We start from the raw sequence: 27,500 nt of genomic DNA, 5'->3' as shown, positions 1-27,500 counted from the left end.
ACAGACAGACAGACAGACAGACAGACAGACAGACAGACAGACAGACAGGCACACAGACAGACAGGCACACAGACAGACAGGCACACAGACCGGCAGTACCTGAGACAATTTGTTCCAGAGGTCCTGTCTTGCGGCGTTGCTGAACATGTGAGTCGTCAGATAATCCTAAAAATACCACACAAAAAAACGTAAAGTAAAACAATAATCAACTGTAACAAAAGATGTTTTGTTCCCACAATAAGTGGCCAATTTTTAGAAAGTCTTTAAAAAAGCATTTTAGTTAGTTTTTTCATTTCATACGAAAGCAGAGATATTGGTTAATTAGATTGACCCACCGGTTGGTTTAGAAAATAAAGCTAATAGAATGTGTTCAATTTAAAACCACTGTAAAAACGGTCTGACCCTGAAATGCAGCGATTCACAGACTATTGAATTCAATCTCAGGTCACATTGCGTGAAGAAAAGGTGTTGCATTCTTTCTTTTGTGTTTGTCTGGGCTCCTTTACAAAGTAAACCATGAATGTAAGGTCACTGAAGCAACGCTGAAATGTTTGACCACATTATTGAGATTTTAAATGTTTTTTTGTCGGGGTGTAAACCATTGCAGTCCAAAAACGTTTATTTTTTATCGTAATTAAAAAAAACGATTTAAAATAGTGAATAGCTCAACATTGTGAGCTTGCTCTTTCTGTTTTTTTCACTACTTTTGTGCGACACTCTTGTATGATGAGGTAGGGCATTAATTTATGAAAAAACAAAAAGTTGAAATATGGAGATTTGAGGTTTCTGCGTGCATGTGGGTGTAAGCACGCACATGCCTGTGCATGGATCGATGTGCACAAGTAAGAAAGGGAGAACAGAGTGTGTGTGTGTGTGTGTGTGTGTGTGTGTGTGTGTGTGTGTGTGTGTGTGTGTGTGTGTGTGCACGTGTAAACATAGGGAGCTCTCTTTGTTTCATGGTTCACGTTCATTTGAATAAATGCTGCAGATGAAACTTTGAAGGCTTTTCAAAGGATTAACACACACACACACACACACACACGTTTGTATTACAGTACTCTACTTGTGACTATACACACCTCCCACACACGCACGTTCGCCTGTTTGCATGGACACACGCATACACCTCCCACGCACTCACAAACGTTATGTACAGTATGTGAAAATGTAGTTTCTCACCAACTATAATGAATGCATACGCTCAATCACACACTTACAGTATCGCACGCACGCACGCACACACACACACACACACACACACACACACACACACACACACACACACACACACACACACACACACACACACACACACACACACACACACACACACACACACACACACACACACACACACACACACACACACACACACACACACACACACACACAGATAATCCCTGGGTTTATGTAAATGTCCGATGGTGTTCTGGAGAGATTTGGTCTTTGTGTCCCTGACAGCACTTCTCTACGTGCCTCTGACAGACAGAGAGGAGAGGAGATATTTGCATTTAAAGACATACAGTAGTTTTGTTATTTGGGGGAATTGTATCAAACGAATGGAGGGAGAGTTTCGCTCAATTCCTGAATGTCCGGTCATGTATAACAACACTATAATGGTATCAAGTTGTTAACCACTTGAACCCCAGCATGCCTATTTTGGGGGTAACAATTCACCAAAATAGCCGATCTACAAGCTTATAATGCTTCGCAACATGACGCATTGTGAGCATGTAGATCAGCTTTTTTTGGCGAAGAGAGAGAGGTGTAGACAATAAGATGCAGGTACAGTTGTAACTCAGGTCCATTTTACTAAGAATAGAGGGTTTAAGGGGTTAATTTAGCTAATAGCAAATATATTCAGCTATGGCGTATGAATAAGAATATGTGCATTTAGGGAAAAGTTGTAAACTGTTCCATACTACAGTAATTGTGAGGATTTTTGTATGTACTTGTGAAAATGTCTGTTAAAAATACTGGCAACTCTCAGCTCCACAGTACAAAGTATTAAACACTGCTTTGCAGAGCCTCTATTAACCTACTTTTGAGAGGAGCAGCTACTTGATCCCATAGACATGCAGGAAAGGAGCTAAGCTCACCGTTCAAACTTTCAAACTGCACACAGACACATAAAGAATGCATCCAAAAAGTTTGTCTGACTCTTGGTAAAGTAGGACAAAAAAAATACAATGTCCCAGACACCAAACTATCCCCACGCTGAGCCAGACCTGGCCTGTTGAGTCTAAATGGACAGCCTGATCTCACAGAATGTAGTATACATTGCACGGACCCAGTGCACCTCATTCCGTGCATAGTCGCCAAGAAAACCTGAAAATCTGTGCATATGTACGGCGAGTCCCACCGTGGGCGTAACCAGATGCGTAACCCGGAAGCAGAGCAGTCCCCACAACAAAATGTACGATTCTGTGCCTATCGGTACATAACTCAAACGGCGCTGAGTAGGCTCAAAGGAACGTCGCAACGTTCGGGACGGCAACTCGTTCGCTTTAGCTCACTCGGTGGCCCCTCACGTGGCTCCAGTTCCCTTGAGACTGCGCGCCTCCGAAATGGTTTAGTCACAATGGGGGAGATGCGAGGCGGCTATACTGGTTTTCCAGTTGTCTATGCACGGAATGACACCTCAGTGCAATGTATACTAAGTTGTGTGAGATCGGGTTGAAATGGAAGTATTGGAATTTGGCGGAAGTACCGACTGTTTACATTATCCGTGCATGAAACGCGTGTTGTGATTGGTCGAAAAAGGCAGTTCCAGGGGAAGTACATATGACGGAAGTCCCACCCTAAAGATACTCTCTGTGCATTAGGTCGTGTTACGGCCAGCCGTATTTGTATTAATTATTATATATTTGTATTTGGTTTATTTTGGTATAATTTTGGCCTATGATGCTTTGGAATATTGTGGTATTATTTGTGGCTTGTGTTTTATTGTTGCTTTTCTGTGTTCCTTATAAGGTGGAGAGTGGTGTGAATGCTGTGAGACTGGGTGTGGTGCTGATTGCTGGTGTGAGTGTCGCAAACAGTTGTCACTGTCGCAAAATTGCTTGCTCAGGGTGGGACTGTCGGGTCTCTTCTACATGTAAAGTGTCTTGAGACAACTTGTTGTGATTTGACACTTTAACACAATTGAATTGAAATTGAATTGAGTGTGAAGTGGCTGATTGTACACAGGCTGTGCTAGAGATTGACAGGTCCAGCCTCTGGCCCTGTCCCCTGCTCTCATTCGTCACCCATGTCCACGCCCTAGCCATGGTTGTCTGTGACCTGCAGTCCTCACCTATAAAGCCTCACTCTGCCCTGTAGCAGCAGTGGAGACTGGCAGCTTAACAGCATCAGAGACTCAAGCCCTCCAGCCTTTTGTAACCTTTTGTTTAGTTTTTTAGTTTTGCCACTTGTTAACTTTGACTCCTTCAGTTGTGTTTACATTTTTGGATTCATTCTTTAATACTTGATGAATCACTATGTAGGGGTGTTTGGTATGATTGTTTGGTTTACCCAATTCCTAGTTTGTTTCTGTTTTTATTTAGTTAGGTAAGTAAGTTTAGAAACTGCATCTTTTCTTTTGGTTAGGGATTTAGGTTAGGGGTAATTTTCTTTATTAGTTAGGCCTTTTTACTAAATTGTAAACCGGCACCCTGAAGTCATTTTTGCACTTGAAAAAAAGACAAAAAGTCTCTGCTCAAGAAACGAAGCAAAAAAAAGAAAGCAGTTCATTTTTTAAAGAGCTGTTGCCTTCTCTACCCTAGACAGGGGGTCGTAAGAGGTTGTGACCAGGCTTTTCTCCCCGGAGCTGAGGAAAAAGCTGGGAACGAGCTAAACAAGTCCTTCTTTCATGGACAAAAGCAGAAGTGTTTTCAGTGGTTTTCCACCAGATGGCGTTGTTCGCTACCCTATGAATGATGCTTTCACTGCCAGATGACGACGGACCCATTTACTTCCTGTTTATTTGTTGTGGGAAAATGACTTTATCTTTTTGGAAAAAACAACACACATTCAACTGGCCACAACTACGCAATGGATTACCGTGACCAGCTATTTTTTTCCCACCTATTCTACGAGACCCCTGCGTGTAATGAGGCGATCACGGAAGGCGATCACAGAAAATATTCAAAACATTTTAACGGTTGGTCAAAATGTTTGTTTCCGCTGGCAGTGGCGTGACACTATTACACTATAACTCTGGCAGTAAAGAGTTAAAGTAAACAATACCTGCATAGTATAACTAGCATCTCGAAAGAGAGAGAGTATTTATTCCTTAACCACTTAAACCCCAAAGTTGGTTGAGCGTCCCCCGGAGTTCTATAGGCCTACTAGTATCTTTTCTGTTTTCGCCATAATAGGCAAACATTCTGCTAGAATAGCCTAGTTAACAACGTGTCACGATGTGACACGCTATGTGCTATTTTCAACCAAGAGATTTGGTGTAGGGAAAAAGGGGGTTGCCTAGTATAGACCTGTGAAGGACCCCGATCAACAAAGTGTTTGAGTGGTTTATAAATGTAATTCATTACAATATATTATATTGTATTCTTGTCATCTCATTCTTCGTGCAAAACAAACTCCTCGCCCTACAGCCAAACAAGGCCACCGGCCTTGACAACATCCCCACCAGATTCCTCAGAGATGCAGCGGTCTCTATTGCTCCCATACTAGCCCACATTACAAACTTATCCATCAGTCAGTGTCACGTCCCACAAGAATTCAAGTTGGCAAGAGTAATCCCTCTATATAAAAAAAGATGCAAATGAGATCCTGGCAACTATAGGCCTGTTTCCATCCTTTGTTCCATCTCAAAGGTCATAGAGCGATTAATCCAAGAACAAATCAACAGCTACCTTGGCGAGCGTAAACTGTTGTTTGAATTCCAATCGGGCTTCAGAACATCCCACTCCACTGACACATGCCTACTGTATTTGACCGACTACATCAAACGAGAGGTAGACTCGGGCAAATACTGCGGCATGGTCATGCTGGACCTCCAAAAGGCGTTTGACACTGTAAACCACTCAATTCTACTTGATAAGCTGAGGGCGATTGGTTTTGATTGCACATCACTAAATTGGATGAGATCTTACTTGGAGGGTAGAGAGCAAGTGGTTGACATCAACGGAACCATGTCCTCATCCCTCCCAGTGAGCTGCGGGGTTCCTCAAGGCAGCATTCTAGGGCTGTTACTGTTCCTTCTATTCATTAACGACATGAATGCTGCCTGTAACTGGAAACTGTTCCTGTTTGCTGATGACTCGGCACTCCTGATCTCGGGTGAGGACAAGTTGCAAGTTGAGGAAGCTCTCAGCTCTGAACTCTCCAAAATCCGTACCTGGCTTACCGATAACAAACTGTCACTACACCTTGGGAAAACTGAATCCATTCTCTTTGGGACCAAACATTCCCTCAATAAGATGAAGGTAAATGACTTCAAGGTCAAAGTCGATGACACAATCATCTCTAGCAAAGAAGAGATTACCTATTTGGGATGTATTCTTGACAAATACCTGACAGGTGAAAGCATGGCAACAAAGGTGGTCAAAAGAGTAAACCAGAGAACCAGATTTATGGGCAGAGTTTCCTCTTTTGTCAACCCTCAGGACCCTCTCAGGGGCCCTGATTCAGCCCCTTTTTGACTATGCTTGCTCCTCTTGGTACTCCAACACCTCAGTGTCACTGAAGACTAAGCTTCAAACCTCCCAAAACAAACTGATTCGACTACTTCTCGGACTGGGGCCCATGACCCACCTCTCACCCACAGTCACGAAACTAGAGGGAGCGTAAACAACAATCTGGTACCACCCACCCATAAAACAAACATGGGCAAATTCTCCTTCTACAGCATGGCCACCAAGGTCTGGAATAGTCTAACCCCATCCCTCAAAAAATGCAGTTCGCTGGGCTCATTTAAAACAGCCCTAAAAACTAATCTTTCTGGAGGCCAAAAGAGGAGGTAGTACCAGTTTCCCGGTAGACAGACGACCCCCCTCCCCTTTTTTTAAATATTTTTTTTCATGCTTTTTTTTTTTGTACATAGTGGTATTTTTTGTCTGCATTTTTATGTTGATATTTGAACTGTTTGGTTGCTACAATATGTCTATGAAATTAATACCAACGACCCCAACGGAAACAAGTCCGCAAGGACTTTTTTGGTCGGACCTTTTAGACAAAAGTATTATAAATGTAACTGTGTTGTTTTACATTATTTTTGCCTAATACAAATTTCAATCAATCAATCAATTCAACGCTTCTGCATTAAGATAATATTATAAAAATAAAACATTGAATTTAGACGAGAGAGAGAGAGAGAGAATGTAGAGAAGATTAGAGGAGAGAAGAGGAGAGAAGAGAAGAGAAGAGAAGAGAAGAGAAGAGAAGAGAAGAGAAGAGAAGAGAAGAGAAGAGAAGAGAAGAGAAGAGAAGAGAAGAGAAGAGAAGAGAAGAGAAGAGGAGAGAAATGGAAGAGAGAGAGAGAGAGAGAGAGAGGAGATAAACATCTGTTATTGTCAGATAATAGCCCACCGATGTCATGACCTGTTTACACACACACACACACACACACACACACACACACACACACACACACACACACACACACACACACACACACACACACACACACACACACACACACACACACACACACACACACCAGAGAGAACAAGATAACAGAAGATAGCTGCGTTTTATTTCACTCAATGGGTTAGTCATGTGACCTCTCCTCTCTCTCTCCCCCTCTCCTCATCCTCCTCTTCTCTCCACCTCTCCATCTATTATCCACTCTTCTGTCATTATCTTCACTCCTCTCCTCTAATCCTTTCTCCTATCCCATTCCCCCTTTCCGTCTCCTCTCCTCTATAACGGTGCTTGACATTCCATTCTCTCTATCTCTTGCAAGAGTCTTAGCTGATAGCTCTCACTCTGTCCATACACAAACCCACGCACGAACACACACGCATACACGCGCGCACACACACACACACACACACACACACACACACACACACACACACACACACACACACACACACACACACACACACACACACACACACACACACACACACACACACACACACACACACACACACACACACACAGAGAATAGGTTAATTGAGGTCAAGTTGTCAGATGGAAGCGTGATTTCTTCTCTGTTCCCAACATCACGTTTCTGTCCTCCATTCTCCCACGCGTCTTCAAGAACTCTGCATATCAACAGCCCCCCCCTCTCTCTCTCTCTCTCTCTCTCTCTCTCTCTCTCTCTCTCTCTCTCTCTCTCTCTCTCTCTCTCTCTCTCTCTCTCTCTCTCTCTCTCTCCCTCTCTCTCCCTCGTAAGTTGTGTTCCATAGACTGTAAAGAAATATGGACACAGGAACGGTGATGTCACCCCTTGGTTTCTACAGACCCATTTTGAAGCCACTATTTCAGCGAATTCAAATCCACCATCTTAGATTTGTAACCGCAAAACCAGCACCCATAGAGAGAGAGAGTTATGACAAGCTCTGATCAATATAGTAGGAATTACGTTCAATATATATGAGCCACCTTGGGTGTTCTTGTAACCCAGAAAGGGTAAAAAATAGAACCGTTAAATTAACACTGTGTATTAACGCTGGAGGGGGTTCCTATGTACATTCTATATCTGTTGTACTGTATGTGTCTGCAAACAAAACAAGCCTCTGAATTGGTGTGTGAGTCAACACACTGCGTTCTATTTACTCCCGGGTCCTGAGGTGACATCTGGCAGAGCGGGAGGTCCTGCTCAACGGTCCTCAGGCAGCAGGCTGTATCGGCCGGCTGGGAAGAAGGAAAAACACACGTCCACCTCGGGCTGTGTTTTGACAGTGGTAAGTAACTAAGTACATTTACTCAAGTACTGTACTTCAGTACAATTTTAAGGTATTCCTTTTTACTTTACTGGGGTATTTTCCAATTTCCAGTACTTTTACTTCTACTCCACTACATTTCAGAGGCAAATATTGTACTTTTACTCCAATACAATTATTTGAAAACTTTAGTTTTCAAATAATTAACTATAGTTACTTTGTGGATTTGGATTATTATTATAAAACATACATTAACCACTTCAGCCCCATTTAAACTTTGGCTATTTGAAAATAGCCGATCTACAAGCCCACAAGTGACGTGTTGTGAGCTTGTAGATCTGCTATTTTCAAAATATTTGTATACATTTTATACATTTGAAACCTGTGAAACTGGACATTCTGCCTAATGAGTACTTTTACTTTCGGGACTTTGAGTATACTTTGATGCCAATACTTTTTGCAAGTATTTTTTTTATTCTGGACTTTTACTTGTAACAGAGTATTTCTACATTGCAGTATTGATACTTTTATTTAAGTAAGAAATGTGAGTACATTTACCATGACAGCTTGGTTTATGACAGCTTGATTGTAAACGATGATGAGATCGATTTATTTTATCATGAAATAGATTGCTCAATCTTTCTTATTTTCACACATACAACTGCTAGATTAAAACATGGTTATTAGAATTTGCGTTTCCGTAGTATGTGCTGTGGTTGACAGCATAAAGAGGCAACACTTTTGTCCCATCGCAACACCCAGCGACCAAAGTGAAGCGATTCAAGTGACTAGAAAAAGATCAAATATCTTTCGGTCTTATGTTATGCAGAATTGTGCAGAATAGGACATGGGACATGTGTGTGATTGAACGTATGCATTCATTATAGTTGGTGAGAAATTACATATTTTCATGTAGATTAGCATGTGTGATTGATTGTGTGTGCATGGGAGATGTGCGTGCAAGAGAGAGAGAGAGAGAGAGAGAGAGAGAGAGAGAGAGAGAGAGAGAGAGAGAGAGAGAGAGAGAGAGAGAGAGAGAGAGAGAGAGAGAGAGAGAGAGAACATTTGTTGTGCACAGTAAAATCATTGTTGTTAATTCATCCATTTGTAACACTCAGTGGACAGACACCTTGTTTTTCAGAAAACTTAGGTCAGGATTTAGAAGGCATCTGTAAAAACCAATGGCATCACTTTGTCCATTCTTTTTTACAGTCTATGGTTTGAATTAGGTATGGATTGGTCAGCGGGACAATTCCCGGTGGGCCAGACTGTCTATTGGCTGGGAGAGGGCTGTGATTTTTTTGTCCTTGGCTGACCGGCCCACAGACAGGAAAGAGATCGTCTCTCATACTGAAGAACACAAATGAACAATTTCATTATTGTTGATTTATTCAAATAAACCTTCTCCTGAAAATAGTACGAGTCATTTGACAAAAGTGCACTGCGAAAGGCCAGTGTAGGTCACACAATCTGATGGGTAACAACATGTGGCGTAACACTGCACACCATTTAAAGCACTAAAGCTGGAGGGATTTTCCTTTGCTATGCCAGAACCGTTACATAAAAGACATAGCTGGCAACGGCTTCAGCCCCAAATAAAAATGTAATGACCAACATTTTTTTCTCCATTCAGTGCAGAGTTACAGCTAAACATTACTGCACTCCACAATGGAGAGGCTCACTAACCTAGAAATGCCTGCCATTGAGTGTGGAATAGCTAAACAGGACTTTATAAAGTATGCTATGAAGGACTTTGAATCCAGAATGAAATGAAACCATGAGGTGAGAATTATTAAATGTTAGAGAGATAACTGGATGGAGAGATACAGAGGAGGGAGGGAGAGAGAGAGAGAGAGAGAGAGAGAGAGAGAGAGAGAGAGAGAGAGAGAGAGAGAGAGAGAGAGAATGTAATAAAAGTCCTGCTACAGTGAGTAATTATGCCGTATTGAACTGGAATGTAAATGTTTGAACTGGATTCGTCCCATGTTTTCGATATTTTCTCAAAGTGGCTTTAACCCATTCAATCTGGGAAAGCATCTGTGTCACTTTAGATTTATTTGGCAATTCAAAAATAGCATCTATATACAAGCTCATAGCGCGGCACTGAGTGCCGCACTACAGTGTATGAGCTTGTAGATCTGCTATTTTTGAAAAACGTGAACATTTGAATACATATACAGTATATATATCTTTTTCAAGCGAACATTTGTAACTCAAATCTTTGCTTCTGGGGGTCCCTGGAATAAAATATTTTGAGATGGGGGTCCACGGCCAAATACATTTTGGGGATCCTTGACATGAAAAAAGTTTGAGAAACACAACATGCAGCAACATGTTTAAAAAAAAAGATTTAGAAGACATTTGTAGAATCCCCAGAAGCAAAGATTTGAGTAAAAAATGTTCGCTTTAAAAATATATATTATTCAAGGATTTGCAAAAATGTTCACGATTAAAAAAAATTGCTGATCTACAAGCTCATAGCTCGGCACTCGGTGCCGCGCTATGAGCTTGTATATATGCTATTTTTTTAAGAGCCAAAGAAATCTAAAAATGACACAGATGCGTTCCCGGGTTGAATGGGTTAAGGGTTTGCCGGTTGTGCTGAGTCACCATCAGTCCTGCTGATCCACATCACTACCGCGACTCAGCAAAACCACGTACGCAGCAGCGCCGCGGTCAGCAAGATTCAGCTCGGTAGAAAAGAAAGAATATGAGAGAGAGAGCGAAGGAGTGAGAAAGAGGGAGATGATGAGAGTAGGATGGGAGAGAGAGAGAGAGAGAGAAAGGGACAATAATGGGGTGAGAGGGACACGAGAAACTGAAAGAGAGAGACAAATTGGACAAAGAGACAAAAAACGAGATACACTCACATTCAGTCCTTTCTGGAAGAGTTTCTGGCCCATGACGCTAGCCAGCATCCTGATCAGTGCTGCCCCCTATAGGACATACAAATAGCACACATTGATACTTACTGCCACATTTATACTTATCGAAGATATATTCCCAATTATAATACGCATTAGTTATCTCATTTAGACCTAGAACACCTATACGTTGTTGTACCTTTCAAGCCGGGAAGCTCTGTGACATATTAGTTGTTGCTAAAGGATATAGCAACATTGTTATTATTATTATTATTATTAACCTTATTATATCAATTATTATTAATTAAGTTTTTCACAAAAGGTCAGGATTTAGACTGTATTTTTAGAATCGGCCTCAGGTCTAAACGGGGTAAACTATTAGTTATAAAACTAATATAATTGCTAATATTTTTTTATTTGATTTGATTTATTTTGAAAAGCAAAAACCACATGGTTACAGCAGTTTGAGGATTTCACAAGAAAGTCCTGAGACTTATTTCCATTGAGGTCCTCTCACATGTAACAGTCAATAATAAAAAATAGCTTACATTACAATACAAAGCACATGACATTAACATATACAATACAAAGCACATGACATTAACATATACAATACAAAGCACATGACATTAACATACACAGTACACCCACACAAACAAGTACTCCCTATCTTACCCTAGACTAATGACCCTTTTCTAATAGGCATGTTTTTGTCTTCTGCTTAAAAGACCTCAGATTGGTTGTCAGTTTGACACTGGTTTCGAGATCGTTCCACTGTGTGGCTCCTATGTAAGTAAATGAACCCTTTCCCACTTTACTTCTAAAGGCAGGATGGCTCACATCTGCTACACTGACTCTAGTGAACAAAATGTGTACTTTGTTTCTATGAGTAAAACATGTAATTTACTGATGAGTATTATAATTGGGAAAATATCTTTGCTAACATATGTAAGCAAGCATATACGCCTAGTAGGTGAATGGTGTGCAATGGGAGTGTATCAGGGACGTGCAGAGAATGTTAGAGGAGCAGGGGCTGCAATTTGTAAAAGGGCACTTCGGTCGGCGGCAATTTCTAGCCACATTTAGAGGAGTATCTCATTGTAAAACAACATTAGAATGAGACTTGTCACAAAAACAAGAACTCCACAAACTGAATAAAAGTTTAATTTGCAATAACTCTGTTGTGATATCATTATTCAGTCAACCAAGCTCCTTTTCTCACTCAATTTCATCTCACCACTGCATGCCCTGCTTGACAAATGAGATTGAAATGAACTTTACTTTGTTTTCCCACACACCTGTCGCAAATTAACCCATTAAGACCTTTTTCATGTCAAGGACCACCCAAAATGATATGTATTTGGCCGCGGACCCCACCCCCCATCTCAAAATATGCTGTTTCAGGGGGACCCCCCCCCCCCGAAAGCAAAGATTTGAGTTACACATGTTTGCTTTAAAAATACTTATATTCAAAGATTTGTGCACTCTGTGCCGCACTGCTATTTTTGAATAGCCAAAGAAATTTTAAAAATGACTCTGATGCGTTCCCGGTTTTAATGAGTTAAGAGCGACCGCTCGCCTGGACATTTGCGTGGGTGGGTTTTGTTGTGATTTGAGGGCTTGCCTTCGGCATGGAAAGGGGGCATTTTCATTTCTTTCACCATCTATATTACAATCGGCAAACTTGCTGTAACTGGGAAATTGTCAGTTTGTCCGTTTGTCAGTTGCATGTTAGGTTTCGCTTTTGGTTTGCATGATGCAGTTAGGTTTCGCTTTCGGTTTGCATGCTGCAGTTAGGTTTCGCTTTCGTGTTGCGCGTTGCCAAATCATGTGCGAGAAACAAGCACCGGTGTTGCAAGGAACGTCTACACGCTCTTCTGTCTCTGTCTCCGATGTGCGGGCCAGGCTTCTAGTAGTAAATAATGCTTAGCATTCATGGTCTGGAGAGGGCGCTTTTTTACAGATACGTAAAAGGGCAGGGGCTGAAGCCCCTTTTGATGTCTATGTGCGCATTTTTATAGATTTTTTAATGGCGTGCCACCATTTATATAAAATATATCTGTGGAAACATCTTTTTTCTCCACCCACCATAGAGAAAGCATTCCCTGCTATGCCGCAAGATGCAAATTTTGAATAGAAAAGTCACACAATAGGCCTTAATTGGTTGTATGTTTGGGATGTAGTGGAAACATAACGAAACATTGTCATAGTACTCAAGTAAAGTAAAACACCTCACAATTGCACTTAACCACTTAAAGTAGTAAACAGACCTGAGTTGTCTCTGTATACTTTTCCCCCCTCTACACCAAATCTGTTGTGAGCTTTTAGATCTAATATTTTTTAGCGAATGTTCTCAATCCCCAAAGAATATGGATGCTGGGGTTTAAGTGGTTAACCCATTTAGACCTGAGGCCGATTCTAATAATGCCTTTTTAAATCCTGACCTAAGTTTTCTGAAAAACTTCAAATATTTATTCAAAAAATAAAAAAAACTTTATGTTGCTATATACTGTACATAGCAACAACAACCCCAAAAGGGGTTCCCATCTTGAAAGGTATAGTTACAAATAAGTGTTCCCGCCCTAAAAGGGTTAAGAAGAGTAACTGAGTAAATGTAAGCTCTGCTTAGTCACTTTCCACCACCGCAAATGAAGATATTTTAATGAGAATGGAAATCTCGCTGCAAGTAATATCCCCTCCGGGATGAGTAAGAAGAACCTTTTATATCGTCTGCTGAAGTATAATTTTTGGCTAATTGTCAGCCTCAGCCTAAAATGCACAAAATGTATTTCAACAGCCCTATAATTAGTAGCCTAGAGTAAGCATGGCTGACAGCAACAATCTGCATGCTATTACAAAACAGAACACAGAAAACCAACTGGTCACTAAATAAAATGTGTAATTCCTGGCCAAATTGTTCATGAAAGGAAGCACAAATTCAGAGTCGAGATCACTTTGTAAAGGAGAACGGTAGGAACATATTGTCACTGTCGGACAGAAACCATCCTATAGTCATACAGTATCTTTTTGTGTGTCTTTTTTTCATAAACAAACGCCCTATTTAATACTTGCGTAAAATTTGTGAATGAAGCCACTACATCCACGGTTTAACCAACCCCATCATGCCTACTGTATTCTGGGGGGAGCGTTTGCCAAAAATAGCTGATCTACAAAATCAAAGAGATTTGGTGTAGATTTGGTAGGTTTGGTGTAGTTATTATAGTTAACTCAAGTCTAGAAGAGTGGTTGTCAAACTTTTGCATGTCAAGGACCCCCACAATGTGTTTTGCCGCGGACCCCCATCTCAAAATATTTTGTTCCAGAGACCCCCCCCCCCCCCAGAAGCAAATATTTGAGTTACCCAAATGTTCGCTTTAAAAAAATATATATTCAAAGGTTTGCACACATTTACACGATTTTTCAAAAATAGCAGCTCTACAAGCTCATAGCGCGGCACTCGGTGCCACACTATGAGCTTGTATATCTGTTATTTTTGAATAGCCAAAGTATAAAAGGTTAAAGTGGTTAAAATGATTCTGATGCTATACACATTTTGCTGGGGACCCGTGGGGGTCCCCGGACTGTTTAGAGACTGTCCCCGGACTGTTTAGAACCAATGGTCTAGAAGGTTTAAACGGTTAGCAAGCAGAAGGTACTCACTGGCTTGGTGCTGCATGGCAGAAGCACACATTGCAATAGAAAAGAGTCAGCACGCTGGATAAAGCTCCAAAGGTGTTTTTTAATTTAATTTGATTAAACTTTTTTTTAGGTCGCAGCCAAGAGCAGAGATTGCAGAATTCAAGCAGCAAACACCTAGCACAGATAATAGTACATTAGACTTATTAATTTCACCTGCACTAAGCAACAAAGTTTTATCCATTGATGCAGGCGGCCCCACTCTTGATTTAAAGTAAAATAGTGCATATTTTAAAATGCAAAGTATATCATTGGTAGCCTTGAATAGGAATATTTATTATGAATGTATTTACATTGCTGTGATTCCTGCAGATTTTGTGTGTTATCTAAAGGCGTGTTTCTGTACACATGTATAGATGGATGCATATGATGCATTCAAAGGCTATGCTTTAAAAAATAAAACAGACTTAAAGGAAAGGGAAGGACACATTTTTATTTTTTCAGTTGCCAATGTCCCCATAGGTTGAGAACAGCTAGCTGCACTAACGTATTCATACAAAAATGCACATACATCCGTACATGTTCCTTGCTCAACAGTACTTGTAATTACATACACGTCATATTGACATCAAAAACCAACCACACTCCCAACTGGAAGTCGTTAAAAGCATTCAATATGCAAAATCAGCAGTCAGAGAAACGAACGTGTTTCGGCCTATTGGCCTTCACCACACGCTGACGAAGGTTGTGAGTGCGGTCGGTTTTTCATGTCAGTATTGCTAGGAATCAGTGCACCACAGTTCAAAGACTACGGTTTGTTTGTAGTTGAGCACCCCTTGAAGTGACAAAAATGCATGTCGTATTAACATCTAATTAATCATGATAAAATATTTATTGTATTTATTAGAGAGAGGCTATTTACCCAAGCCTCTACAGATTATTGAAAACTACCATGTACTTTGGATATGTTGCAGTACCATTACTGCCCCTTTACTAGAGGCCCCTGGGCTCCACTAGTGGTGTAATTGTCATGAGTGCATGTATGTGCGTACGTGTGTACCTTCTTGTATGCGATCCAGTCAAACACTCGGTCGATGTCAGCAGCCTGATCTACTTCCTGGGAGATGGGGTGGGAGGTGCTTAGACCGTCCAATAGCATCACCTCGTGGAGAACGTCCGTTAGAAAGCGTTGTTTCTCCTGAAACGACAATGTTGACATGGTTTTAAAAATGAAACCCTACAGTTATGCTTGATATTGATTTGATTATTGCGCTGAAACATGTTCCATACAGGGAATGGAACCCTCAACCTCTAGAAATAATGTAGAACTTCCGGTTGGTTTCACTGAACTAGTGAGGATAGCCAGGAGAACACATATGTTTGTATTACAATAATTGTGAGAAAAAATTTAGGATTGAATTTATGAATGTCATTTAAACCCTTTAACCCTAACCCTGAAGCCAAAAATAGCAGATCTACAATCTCACAACGTGTTGCAGTGTGACGTGTTGTGAGCTTTTAGAACTGCTACGTCTGGTACATGACATGTACAAAGCACGCAATGTTTAAGACAAGGATTCACGACTTAAAACTAATTTTTTTATTTTTTGTTGTTGTTAAAAGCATTAAAAAAACTAGCCATGTGTATTGATAATAGGTGTAAGAATTTACTATTAATATCAACTAATATAAAAAAGGTTGTCCAAGTTTCCAAGATCGTCGTCAACGTCAGATTTCTACAAAAACATAATTTAATCAGGCATAAACAGGTTTTAGCTATATTCTAAGGTACACACACACGCACAGACATGAAATGAGGTTCAAGCCTCTGCCCTTTTACCCATCTTCAAAAAGTACCCTCTCCAGACCATGAATGCAGCATTTACTATGGTGCAAGAAACGCAAATGTCCTCCTTTCCATGGCTGTACCCGAAGGCAGCATTCAAAAGAATTGACTTTTTTTTACTCTCCTGAACTTGAATGCAGCGTTAAGAAAGAACGCCCTCGGTGTAGAAATCCATGACGTACGTCGCATCTCCGAAGCTTGATTACACTTAATGGAGTGTGCCGTCACGCACCGGAAATAGCCGATGTACGAGCTCACAACGCGTCGCGCTTCAGCGCTATTTTCGGTGCGCGACAACCCGCGCAACTATGTATAGAGAAAGAAAAAGGATTATAGCCTAAGCCTATACCTACATTTCAATCGTATTTGTCAAGTAGGGTAAGGGGCCTCTCTCTCTCTCTCTCTCTCTCTCTCTCTCTCTCTCTCTCTCTCTCTCTCTCTCTCTCTCTCTCTCTCTCTCTCTCTCTCTCTCTCTCTCTCTCCTAATTGAATTTGATCAATCACACAATTGCTGACTGACAGACACTTACACTACTACTGCATTACATGAGAACACTGACTTAACTGCAACTGCTAATTTAGCTTTGATGACAATTACACACACACACACACACACACACACACACACACACACACACACACACACACACACACACACACACACACACACACACACACACACACACACACACACACACACACACACACACACACACACACACACACACACACATCTGATTCTAACACTTTTGTCCCAGCGACAAACAGATGGCGCGATCCAAGTGACTGGAAAGATATTTTTGCGTCCAGTGTGAACACAGCTTTAGATGATGTGTGTGTTTTTGCCTTGTACACTAAGCACTAAGCAGAGCCATGATGACACACATTATGTAACTTCTAAAACATCCCCAAAAAAGGTGTCATGACGCTGTAAATTAAAATCCTCAGCTCAGTGTTAATTTAACTGAGATTGTACACTCTCAGAGTCGTGAACCATTTATACCGCTCATATGACTGTGGTGAACTTTGTTTATTTAATTATTTTGTCTTATCTGTCAATAAATAAACAACTGTATTGGATTTCATTGTTTGAAGGCGTGTTCTCTACTACAGTGGTTCGCAAGGTGTGGTCCGGGGACCCCCAGGGTTCCTTGAGGGGGTTCCAGGGGGTCCGCAGCAAATTGAGTTACTATATAGCATCAAAATCAGTTTAACGACTTTAACCCTTGTGACGTATTGTGAGCTTGTAGATCGGCTATTTTCAACAACAACAACAACGTGTGAACATTGTAACATTTTAACAACATAAATCTTGTGTGGGGGTCCCTGGCACAAAATACTTTGATATGGGGGTCCGCGGCTAAATCAATGTTAATGTGGGGGTCCTATGAAAAGGTTTGAGAACCACTGGTCTACTATTGAACAGTGGTGGAAAAAAGTACTCAAGTAAAAGTTCGGAATTCAAAATGTACTTGAGTAAAAGTACAAAAGTATTGGTATCAAAACGTACTTAAAGTAATACTAGGTAACGTTTTCAACAAAACTAAAGTTAAATTGTATATCTTTTGTCAGTGGCAAAAGTTTCACAACACCCACTCCATGAATTTCACCCCCGGAAGCCTTTTATTTATATATTTTCTATTGAACGGTGAAGGGGGGGACTTTCCCGGGAAAATGACGTTCCTGGCCAACGTCATGACGTCGTGGCCGACGTCCCCAGGAACTACCGCAACGGTTTCCTGTTTGGCCAGGAACTACCGCGGTAATAGCAAAAAGGAACCTCACGCTGATGTTAAGAGGATTAGAAGATCAAAAAAGAACAGAAAAAGAAAGCACAGCTCATGGTAACTAATGCTCCACTGGCTAAGAGAAACGATCCGTAGATAGTATAAAACAATTAAAAGATCGCTTTTTGAAACGCTTCCGGCTTCCGGTGAAAACGAATGGAATTCTGGGTAATCGAGGATTACGGAAATTGTATGCAGTGACGGTAGTGACCAGCAGAGGTTGCTAAAAATCGTTATTTGGGATTCTGCATTGTACAACTTTAAAGTACCACAAGTAGAAAGTACTCATTATGCAGAATCCATTTCACAAGTTTTCAAATGTATAAAATGTCTAAAAATCTTTAGAAAATAGCAGCTCTACAAGCTCACAATGCGTCGCATCGCGACGCACCGTGAGCTTAGCTGAAGTGGTTAATGTATGTTTTGTAATAGTAAAAAATAGTCAAAATCTACAAAGTAACTAGTAGCCTAACTATTTTCAAATAATTGTCGTGGAGTAAAAGTACAATATTTGCCTCTGACATGTAGTACTGTAGAAGTAGAAGTATTGGAAATTGGAAATACTCCAGTAAAGTACAAACACCTCAAAATTGTCCATTACAGTACTTGAGTAAACGTTTACTTTATACCACTGCTTACATTATATGGAAATTATGTCACAGGGTGGACGGTGCCAAATTAGCGCAGCCGTGTGAGAAAAAATAACTAAATAGTAATAACCTTGATGTGAACCACATGAAAACAAAAGCAATGATTTTGGAGTTTCATGGAACAAAGTGCTGAGCTTTCAGCTTGCTGTGGGTTTTATTCATGGAACACAGAGACAGACAGTCAGCACTTTCCCATTTTTTACTGTTGAACCGTCTAAAGACCTTTCTGAGCTCTCTCACACACCAAAGAAAAAAAGGTTCAACAGAACATAATCTTTCTAAAGAGGATCAACATGGACTATATATTACCTGGCAGACCTTCTGCACATACTGTATCAAGAGTAGGCTATCTCTAATTCTAGTTGCGTTCTGACATGTTGGGAGGGTTTAAGTGGGTAAATGCAAATGTATTTGTGTATTTGTGTTACTTTTTAAGCTTTTAAACTTTTTGGAGAAAAGAAAAAGTGCCACAGGGCAGCACTAACGTAGTTGTCAAGCATTGTCTGCAAGCCAGTACCAAGGAGAAACAAAAATGGTGACCAAAATAGATAAGATAGATGCAAATTTATTTTGGGCGGTCCCTAAGATGATTAGCTTTAATGTGCAACATTGTTTTCTCACTCGACAATAAACAAACCAACATACAGTATAAGTGTGTGTATACAGGGTATCTGCACATTTCTGAAGAGACAATTTAATTACTTTTAAGACCTTTTTAATACCAAATTGGCCAAATTGTCAAATATTACATAAGACAAAGGCAAACATTGTGAAAATAGCCGATCTGTACCTCGCAGTGCGAGGCTTGTAGTTCGGCTATTTTCACAATATTCATCTGTGGAACAGAGTCAAACTAAGTACAGTATGTAGTGCTTGTCAAGGTCGGGCCGGGGGTCCCCAGTTAAAATATGATTAGTTTTGGGGGTTGTGGCCTGAAAAAAGGTCTGGGAACCCTCCTTATAGAGAATGCTCTGTATTTTCTTATGCTGTGTTCACACTCGTCAAGTTTGTGACCGATGAGCGAGACAAATATAAAGGAAAATACTGTATAAAGCCTGGGGTTAAAAAAGAGCACGGAACTGGCTGACAGAAATCATTTGTTTTCCCTCAATTACAAGCAGAAATTCTGCGAAGAGAGAAGGTGAGTGGAAATGATGAAACAACACTTGGTGGTTTTGTAGCTTTGTAGCGGCAGTTGAAGCCAGCACAACTTGGATTGTAGCTTTGTAGATTTTGTAGCAGCTACAAAACGCCGCTTTAGCTTCATGTCTCTGGCTTCCATTGAAAATGAACGGTAGAGCTTTGTATCTGCCATTGTGAACACAAAAGGTACCAATTATCTTTTTTTGTAAACCACATATGGTTGCTGTCGGGTGGAAACCTCCTATGTCCAAAACTGTAACTTTTTAGGATTCAAATTCCAAAATAGCAAAAATGGCAGATCCTGCCATTTTTTTTTTGGAGGGTGATATATTAGTGTGACATTGTAGTATGACGAAGTAGGACATAAATGTATGCAAACAAAAACCATAAAAAAATCAAATATGGAGATACAAGGTTTCTGCACGACAGCAACGATATGTATTTTTAAATGTTATTCATTAATTTTGTACTATAGCCTACGTTTTGTGAAGGTAATTGAGTCTCCAGACACACACTGTAGCATAGTGTATATGTAAACTGTCAGTAGGAGATAGCCTGTGTCAACATTTGCATATGCAAATTTGAAGGTGTTGGAGAGACCCCCAGTCACGTCAGTCACAGGTCATGTTAGGCCGGTAATTGCCACTTATTTATGACAAAAACTGGAAAATATTATTCCTTCTGGACATTCTGGCCAGTATAAAGAAAAGACAAGAAAAACAAATATCTCTCTCCCCCTCTCCCTCTCCCTCTCTCCCTATCTCTCTCTCTCTCTCTCACACACATCAGAGACATCATGACACTGATACGCTGCATTACAAAGACGGACAAATTGGTACCGATCTGTGTGGAACTGTTTGAAGTTTATTTTAAACGAAAACAAGATCAAATTCAAGGTGTTCAATGTATTTGTCCTACCACAAATCTACAATAATCCATACACATTTGAAGATAAAACATCCATCACAGATAGAAAGAGACCTCACACCAGCTTTCCATTACCAGCGTCACTGCAAGGTCGCTGTATTGCTTTTTTATTTATAACCACTTGAACCCCAGCATCCATCCGTTCTATTAGCCAAATAGCTGATCTACAAGCCCCACACCGTGGATAATCGGACGTGATATTAACAGAACAGATGTCATTTCTTCCTTGGCCTAGTGGCAATGTGCGTGCAAAGTTTCACGGCAATTGCACGCTGTGTTCATGATTTGAGGCATTTTGTTCAAAACGGAGCACTCCTGCAAACTTTGGAAGCCAATCTTAGCCAAACAGGATGGACATTGAATTGCTATAGAGATACTGTGTACAGATTTGCGTGACAAAATCTGTAGGAGTAATATATAAAAAATATGTTTTGCAAAAATCGGCCTCCTGGTGACGCTATAACAGGCCCATGTGAAACATTTGGGGCAGAGGCCATTTGGGGCATTTGGGGCACTCTCTGGCATCCAGAGAGAGTGTGTGCACAGTTTCACGTCAATCGAACGTCCACAGACGAGCGGACACGCACACACAGACGGACGGACAGGGTTCTGTTTTTTGACAGGCAGCCAGTGGAGGTCGTGGAGGACTGGTGTGATAATGGTCTCTGGGGCGGGTACGGGTGAGCAGGCGGGCAGCTGAGTTTTGAACATATCAGAGTTTATTGAGGGCTTTGTTGTTGCAGTAGTCTTGCCGCAATGTAATGAAGCCGTGGGTGAGTGTTTCGCTATACGAGTGTCACAAAAGTTCTGTGAAAATAGTAAATCTGCGAAAAAGTCACAGTTTTGGACATACAAGGTTTCCACCGACAGCGGGGTGACCCCCTAACACGTATGAAAGTGGCGTGAAGTCTGTGCCAATTTGCACAGACTTCCTGTGTTGACAGAGGAAGTGAAGGCTGTCTTCTAATTGGCCAGATCCCACAGTAAACAGGGATGCGACTGATTACTGACAGACATTAATCTCCCTGCAGAGTGATGAAGGATGAGTCTAATTCCTGGTTCAACACACGTGTCTGGTTTCATATCAGCAGAATCAACAGTTTAGTAACGCATGCACAGAACACACACACACACACACACACACACACACACACACACACACACACACACACACACACACACACACACACACACACACACACACACACACACACACACACACACACACACACACACACAGTGTCTGTCTGTCTGTCTCTCTCTGTGTCAGTGTCTCTCTCTCTCTCTCTCTCTCTCTCTCTCTCTCTCTCTCTGTCAGTCAGTCAGTCAGTCAGTCAGTCAGTCAGTCAGTCAGTCAGTCAGTCAGTCAGTCAGTCTGTCTGTCTCTCTCTCTCTCTCTCTCTCATTACATTCTATCTCTTCACAGTTCTTTCTCTCTCGCCCTGCTTTCATTCTCTCTACAGGATGTATTTAGAAAAGTACTGATGAATATGAATTATTCATATTTCATACACCAGTATCAATAGACACACAGTGTGTGTGTGTGTGTGTGTGTGTGTGTGTGTGTGTGTGTGTGTGTGTGTGTGTGTGCGTGTGCGCGTGTGCGTGTGCGTGTGCGTGTGCGTGTGCGTGTGTGTGTGTGTGTGTGTGTGTCTGTGTGTGTGTGTATCGTGTGTGTCGAAGGCCTGGTTACTATGGCAACATCTTGGCGAGGGGGATGATTGACAGAGTGGGTTATTGTTTATGTAAATGACCAACTCTCATTTTAATCACACAGTACATACTGTATAATCACTCTCTTCTGTCTGTCTGTCTGTCTGTCTGTCTGTCTGTCTGTCTGTCTGTCTGTCTGTCTGTCTGTCTGTCTGTCTGTCTGTCTGTCTGTCTGTCTGTCCAAATTGTGCCTTCCCAGTGCACTCTTCCACATAGGGAGGTGCTTCAAAATTTGAATTATTTTCATCCAGTCTCCCAACCAGAGTTAATGCGTATAATTTCCAATATGAAACCCTCCTCTTCTTTTCTGTCCCTAGACATTTTTGCAATTTTCAACAAGTCACTATCCTCTGGTGTCATTCCTGTGGTTGTTCAGTCTCTTCTGAAAAAAAAAAAAAAAACTTGATACCAATAGGCTAACCTCAATAACTTTAGACCAATATCAAAACTACCATTTCTCAAAAGCCCTTGAAAAAAGGGTTTATTAACAACTTTTAACTTTTATAAATGAGCACTCACTTTTTGAAAGGTATCAGTCTGGGTTTAGAGCACAGCATAGTACAGAAACATAGTAAGTGCACTTCTTAGGGTTATAAATGATTTTAGGACGAATTCGGATGCCGGCTTGTGTACTGTGTTGGTGTTGTTGGATCTCTCGGCTGCATCACACAATCGACCAAAACATTTTAATTGACCGGCTGGAAAATTGGGTGGGTGTGACTGGGCCAGCACTTGATTGGTTCAGGTCCTATCTAAGTGACAAAACATTTACTGCTGCTGTTGGAAATGTGTCCTCCAGCCCTGCGGACATAACCTGTGGCATCCCGCAAGGTTCGATCGTTGGTCCTCTACTGTTCTGCATCTACAGTGTATGCTCCCATTAGGTCAAATTATCTCTTTCCATTTCTATGCCGATGACATTCAAATCTATCTTTCCATAGGCCCATTAGACTCATCCGCACTCACCTCACTCACCCCACTGATGGACTGTCTCACTGCTATTCAATCTCGGATGTCTAACAACTTCTTGATGTTATACAAAGACAAAACTGAGGTGATTGTGTTTGGACCAAAAAGACACAGAGACAGTGTATCCCTTCTGCTAGAAGCCCAAGGCCAAAAACCTTGGTGTAATTTTGTACTCGAACATGAATTTTAATAAACATTTCTCCAATATCACAAAATCTGCCATCTTCCAACTAAGGAGCATTTCTAAAATCAGGTCATTCATTTAATTTTCTGGTGCACAAACTCTTATTCATGCTTTTGCCACTAATCACCTGGACTATTATATTTTTTTCCGGACTCCCTCAAAAAGCTATCAACCGCCTTCAACTTGTCCAAAATACTGCAGCTACAGGGTTCTTACTAGAACCAGAAAATGTGATCATTATCACCCCTGTTTCGGCCTTACTACAGTGGCTACCTGTGGTTTTAAGAATTGATTTTAAAATATTATTGTTTGTTTTTAAATCACGAAACAGCCTTGCACCTGCCTACTGTATATTTCAGACCTTGTGTCCCCTACAGTACATCCCTTCCGCAACCTTAGGTCGTCGGAACAGCTGTTGCATGAGGTCCAAACATCAAGCCTGGTTACAGAAGGGGAGCATTTGCCGTTAGGGCTCCACTTTTATGGAACAATCTTCCTCTGGAAGTAGACAAGCTACCTCACTGGCCATTTTTAAAACTTGTCTAAAGACCCACTTTTTAAAAATGGCTTTTAACTAGAGCACTGTACTCATCTGAGTACTCCATTGTATGGCCTCTATTTCATTGTCTGTGTCTTGTTTTTTAGTTTTTAGTTTTGCTTTTCCCACACTGTCTATTGTGGTTTGTGTTGTGAAGCACTTTGTAAACTTGTTTTTGAAAGGTGCTATACAAATAAAGATTATTATTATTACTACTATTATTATCCCTCGCTCTGTATATCTATCCATCTATGAAAGATAAAGATAAAGAAAGCTTTATTGTCCATTCAATTTGACATCAAATGGAAATGTTTCGTCATAGTTTAGTCGACGAAATCAACGCTGCATTCCAGTCACGTTCGCCCCAAGAAGTCACAATATACATTTTGGGGAGTGAGAGTGTGTTGATCCAGGAGCTATGGTCAAATGGTAGTATTTAACAGTTGTACAGAAGTAGAACTTGTACTAGTATTCAACATAATCCTTTTAGTATTACGGCATGTAGACTTGCACTGCTGCCCCATTTAAACAAACAGCTCGTTAAGACGTAAAGCTCGTTTAAAGACACAGACCTCGTTAAGACACAGACCTCGTTAAGACACAGAACATGTGAAGGCATAGATATAACTCATTAACAGCTTCTCAGCAAAACTCACATACAAGGGTTATTTTTATTTTCCCGAACATTCATTCTAAAAAACACACGTTTAAAAATGAGGAATACTGGCATGCCTAATGCCCTTTCATAACCGATTTATCTATTTTCACCAGGTGGTGGAAAAATAACTCAAATGTTTTACGTAAAAGTATCAATTCTACAATGTAGAAGTACTCTGTTACAAAGAAAAGTCTGGAATTCAAAATTTACTTGAGTAAAAGTACAAAAGTATTGGTATCAAAATGTACTTACAGTACCAAAAGTAAAAGTGCTAGAATGTTTGAAAATAGCATATCTACAAGCTCACAACGCGTCGCGATGCAACGCGTTGTGAGCTTGTAGATCGGCTATTTTCAAATAGCCTAGATGTAAAATAAGGCTAAAGTGGTTAATGTATGTTTTATAATCTGCAAAGTAACTAGTAACTAAAGTTTTCAAATAATTGTAGTGGAGTAAAAGTACAATATTTGCCTCTGAGATGTAATGGAGTAGAAGCAATATAGACAATTGGAAATACTCCACTAAAGTAAAAGTACCTCAAAATTGTACAGTACTTGAGTAAATGTACTTTACACCACTGATTTTCACTCTCCATTCGCTCTGCTACTCCATCCATCCATCCATCCATCCATCCATCTTCCATATGCATGCAAACTGAAAGGATCTAATAACCCAACAGTTATTTCCTAAATTAAATTTTACTGCACAAAGTCATTATGAATTCAGCTCATCATAAGCCTAGTAAAAATCTATTTTTTACAGGTGCAATAAGAATGGCATACAATAAAAAAAAACAATCATTGTTGGACAAACAATAAATGAATAGCCTCGCTCGGCCAAGGCCATTAATGTAGACTGAATAAATTATGAGGACATTACGAGCGTCCAGGTAAACAATCAGAGAATATGAAGACGCATAATCGACAACTGTAGACCAAATCACAATGGGCCTCCTTCACGAAGCGTGTGTACACTCAGATGTTATACTAAAGCGCATATTGACACTTTTTATGTTTTGTTTTATGTATTTGTTTACCTACATTTATTTATTATCATACAAGAGTGCTGCGCAAAAGTAGTGAAAATGGCAACATGTTGTGAGATTGTAGAACAGCTATTTTTGCAATTTTATTTGCTCCTTTTTTTTTTATAGTAATGCACCCGACAGCGACGATATGCAAGTGTTTCTACGAGTGCAGTCTGATCACTCTGAATTACCTGAATTTGTTCGTTGGGTACACGAAAACTCACACCTGCTCCGAGGCACTCTTACGTGTCAGAAACCTTGCTCATGTGTGCCCAACGTTTGTCAAAACATATATAAGAAAAGAAAAGAAGAAGTCTGCAAACAATATATTTTTTTAAAGTAAGGATGCATGGCTGGGCTTATAGACATGAGGCAAATTCTAACCGACTTTTATTATTCTTTTCAGTTGACGCATTTAGAGCTGATCGCTGAACAAGTGAACATAATTATTATGTCCCTGTTAAGTTTGCCGTTTTCCGCAAGTGTGAGCGCAGTTTGGCTGATTAATCGCAATAGCCTTAAAGGAGTAGCTCACCCAAACACTTACTTATTTTCTATCAATTACACACCCCATGAAGCCTTGAATTCACGGAGATTCTTCTGTTTGTGTCGAATTCCTAATTCAATCATTTGATGACCGGCATTAGCATTAGCGTCTTTCCGACGGTCATCAAATGATTGGCTTAGGAATGCCAATACCTTTGGCTAGTGTACTGTTCCCCCCACAATATGGATGGATGCGACGCGTTGTGAGCTTGTAGATCGGCTATTTTCAAATAGCCTAGGTATAAAATAAAATAATCTATATCTGCAAAGTAACTAGTAACTAAAGTTTTCAATAATTGTAGTGGAGTAAAAGTACAATATTTTTCTCTGAGATGTAGTGGAGTAGAAGTAAAATTATTGGAAATTGTTAACACTCAAGTAAAGTACACATACCTCAAAATTGTACTTACGTACGGTACTTGAGTAAATGTACTTAGTTACTTTACACCACTGGCTACAGAGGACATGGATCATATGTGATAGTAATGTCATGTGGGGCCGGTGGGCGGGGCTAATCAATAATCCTATCAAGTTCACTCACCATGTTCCATTTAGGGAACAGGAAGTCCGTTCCCACGTACTCGAAGAAATGCGCGAAGCCTTCCTTTAACCACACGTCTTCCCACCACACTGGAGTCACCAGGTCACCAAACCACTGGAGAGAGAGAGAGACAGAGAGAGAGACATCTATTAGACTGGAGAGAGAGACACAGAGAGAGAGAGACATCTATTAGACTGCAGAGAGAGAGAGAGAGAAAGAGAGCATGTGTGTACATCATATAGGTGAATGGGACACAGCTACTGTAGTTACCTTAGCAACTAACCTTGAGCACAGATGCAAAAAAACACCCACACTCTCTCTCTCTTTTTTTCTCCCACCCTCTCTTTTACTCTCACTCGCACGCACGCACAGACACTCTCTCTCTGTCTCTGTCTCTGTCTCTGTCTCTCTCTCACACACACACACACACACACACACACACACACACACACACACACACACACACACACACACACACACACACACACACACACACACACACACACACACACACACACACACACACACACACAGTGCTTGCCTCTGGGCACACATTCAAGCTTCACACTCCCTCGGGGGAAGCTGGCAGACCAAAAAAAGCACCACAAAAAGACATGGCTATAATGCCTGACTCAACAG

General features: G+C 40.7%; 1 protein-coding gene across 1 annotated transcript in view; it reads right to left on the bottom strand.

Moving 5' to 3' along the window:
• Window positions 1–27,500, bottom strand: part of LOC308079979 (thyrotropin-releasing hormone-degrading ectoenzyme-like) — a 206,088-nt gene that overhangs the window by 78,365 nt on the left and 100,223 nt on the right. Inside the window, exons 7-10 of the mRNA XM_080421657.1 lie at window positions 26,862–26,975; window positions 15,393–15,530; window positions 10,703–10,768; window positions 100–165 (exon numbers count right to left, since the gene is read on the bottom strand). Of these exons, the coding sequence (XP_080277783.1) occupies window positions 100–165; window positions 10,703–10,768; window positions 15,393–15,530; window positions 26,862–26,975 (384 nt within the window). The remainder of the gene's footprint in view (window positions 1–99; window positions 166–10,702; window positions 10,769–15,392; window positions 15,531–26,861; window positions 26,976–27,500) is intronic.

Source organism: Gymnoscopelus braueri, assembly GCF_963280865.1.
Source record: "Gymnoscopelus braueri genome assembly, chromosome: 23".
Taxonomy (NCBI): Eukaryota; Metazoa; Chordata; class Actinopteri; order Myctophiformes; family Myctophidae; genus Gymnoscopelus; species Gymnoscopelus braueri.
Note: the sequence above shows the minus strand (reverse complement) of the source record. Positions and strands in the feature narration are given on the sequence as shown.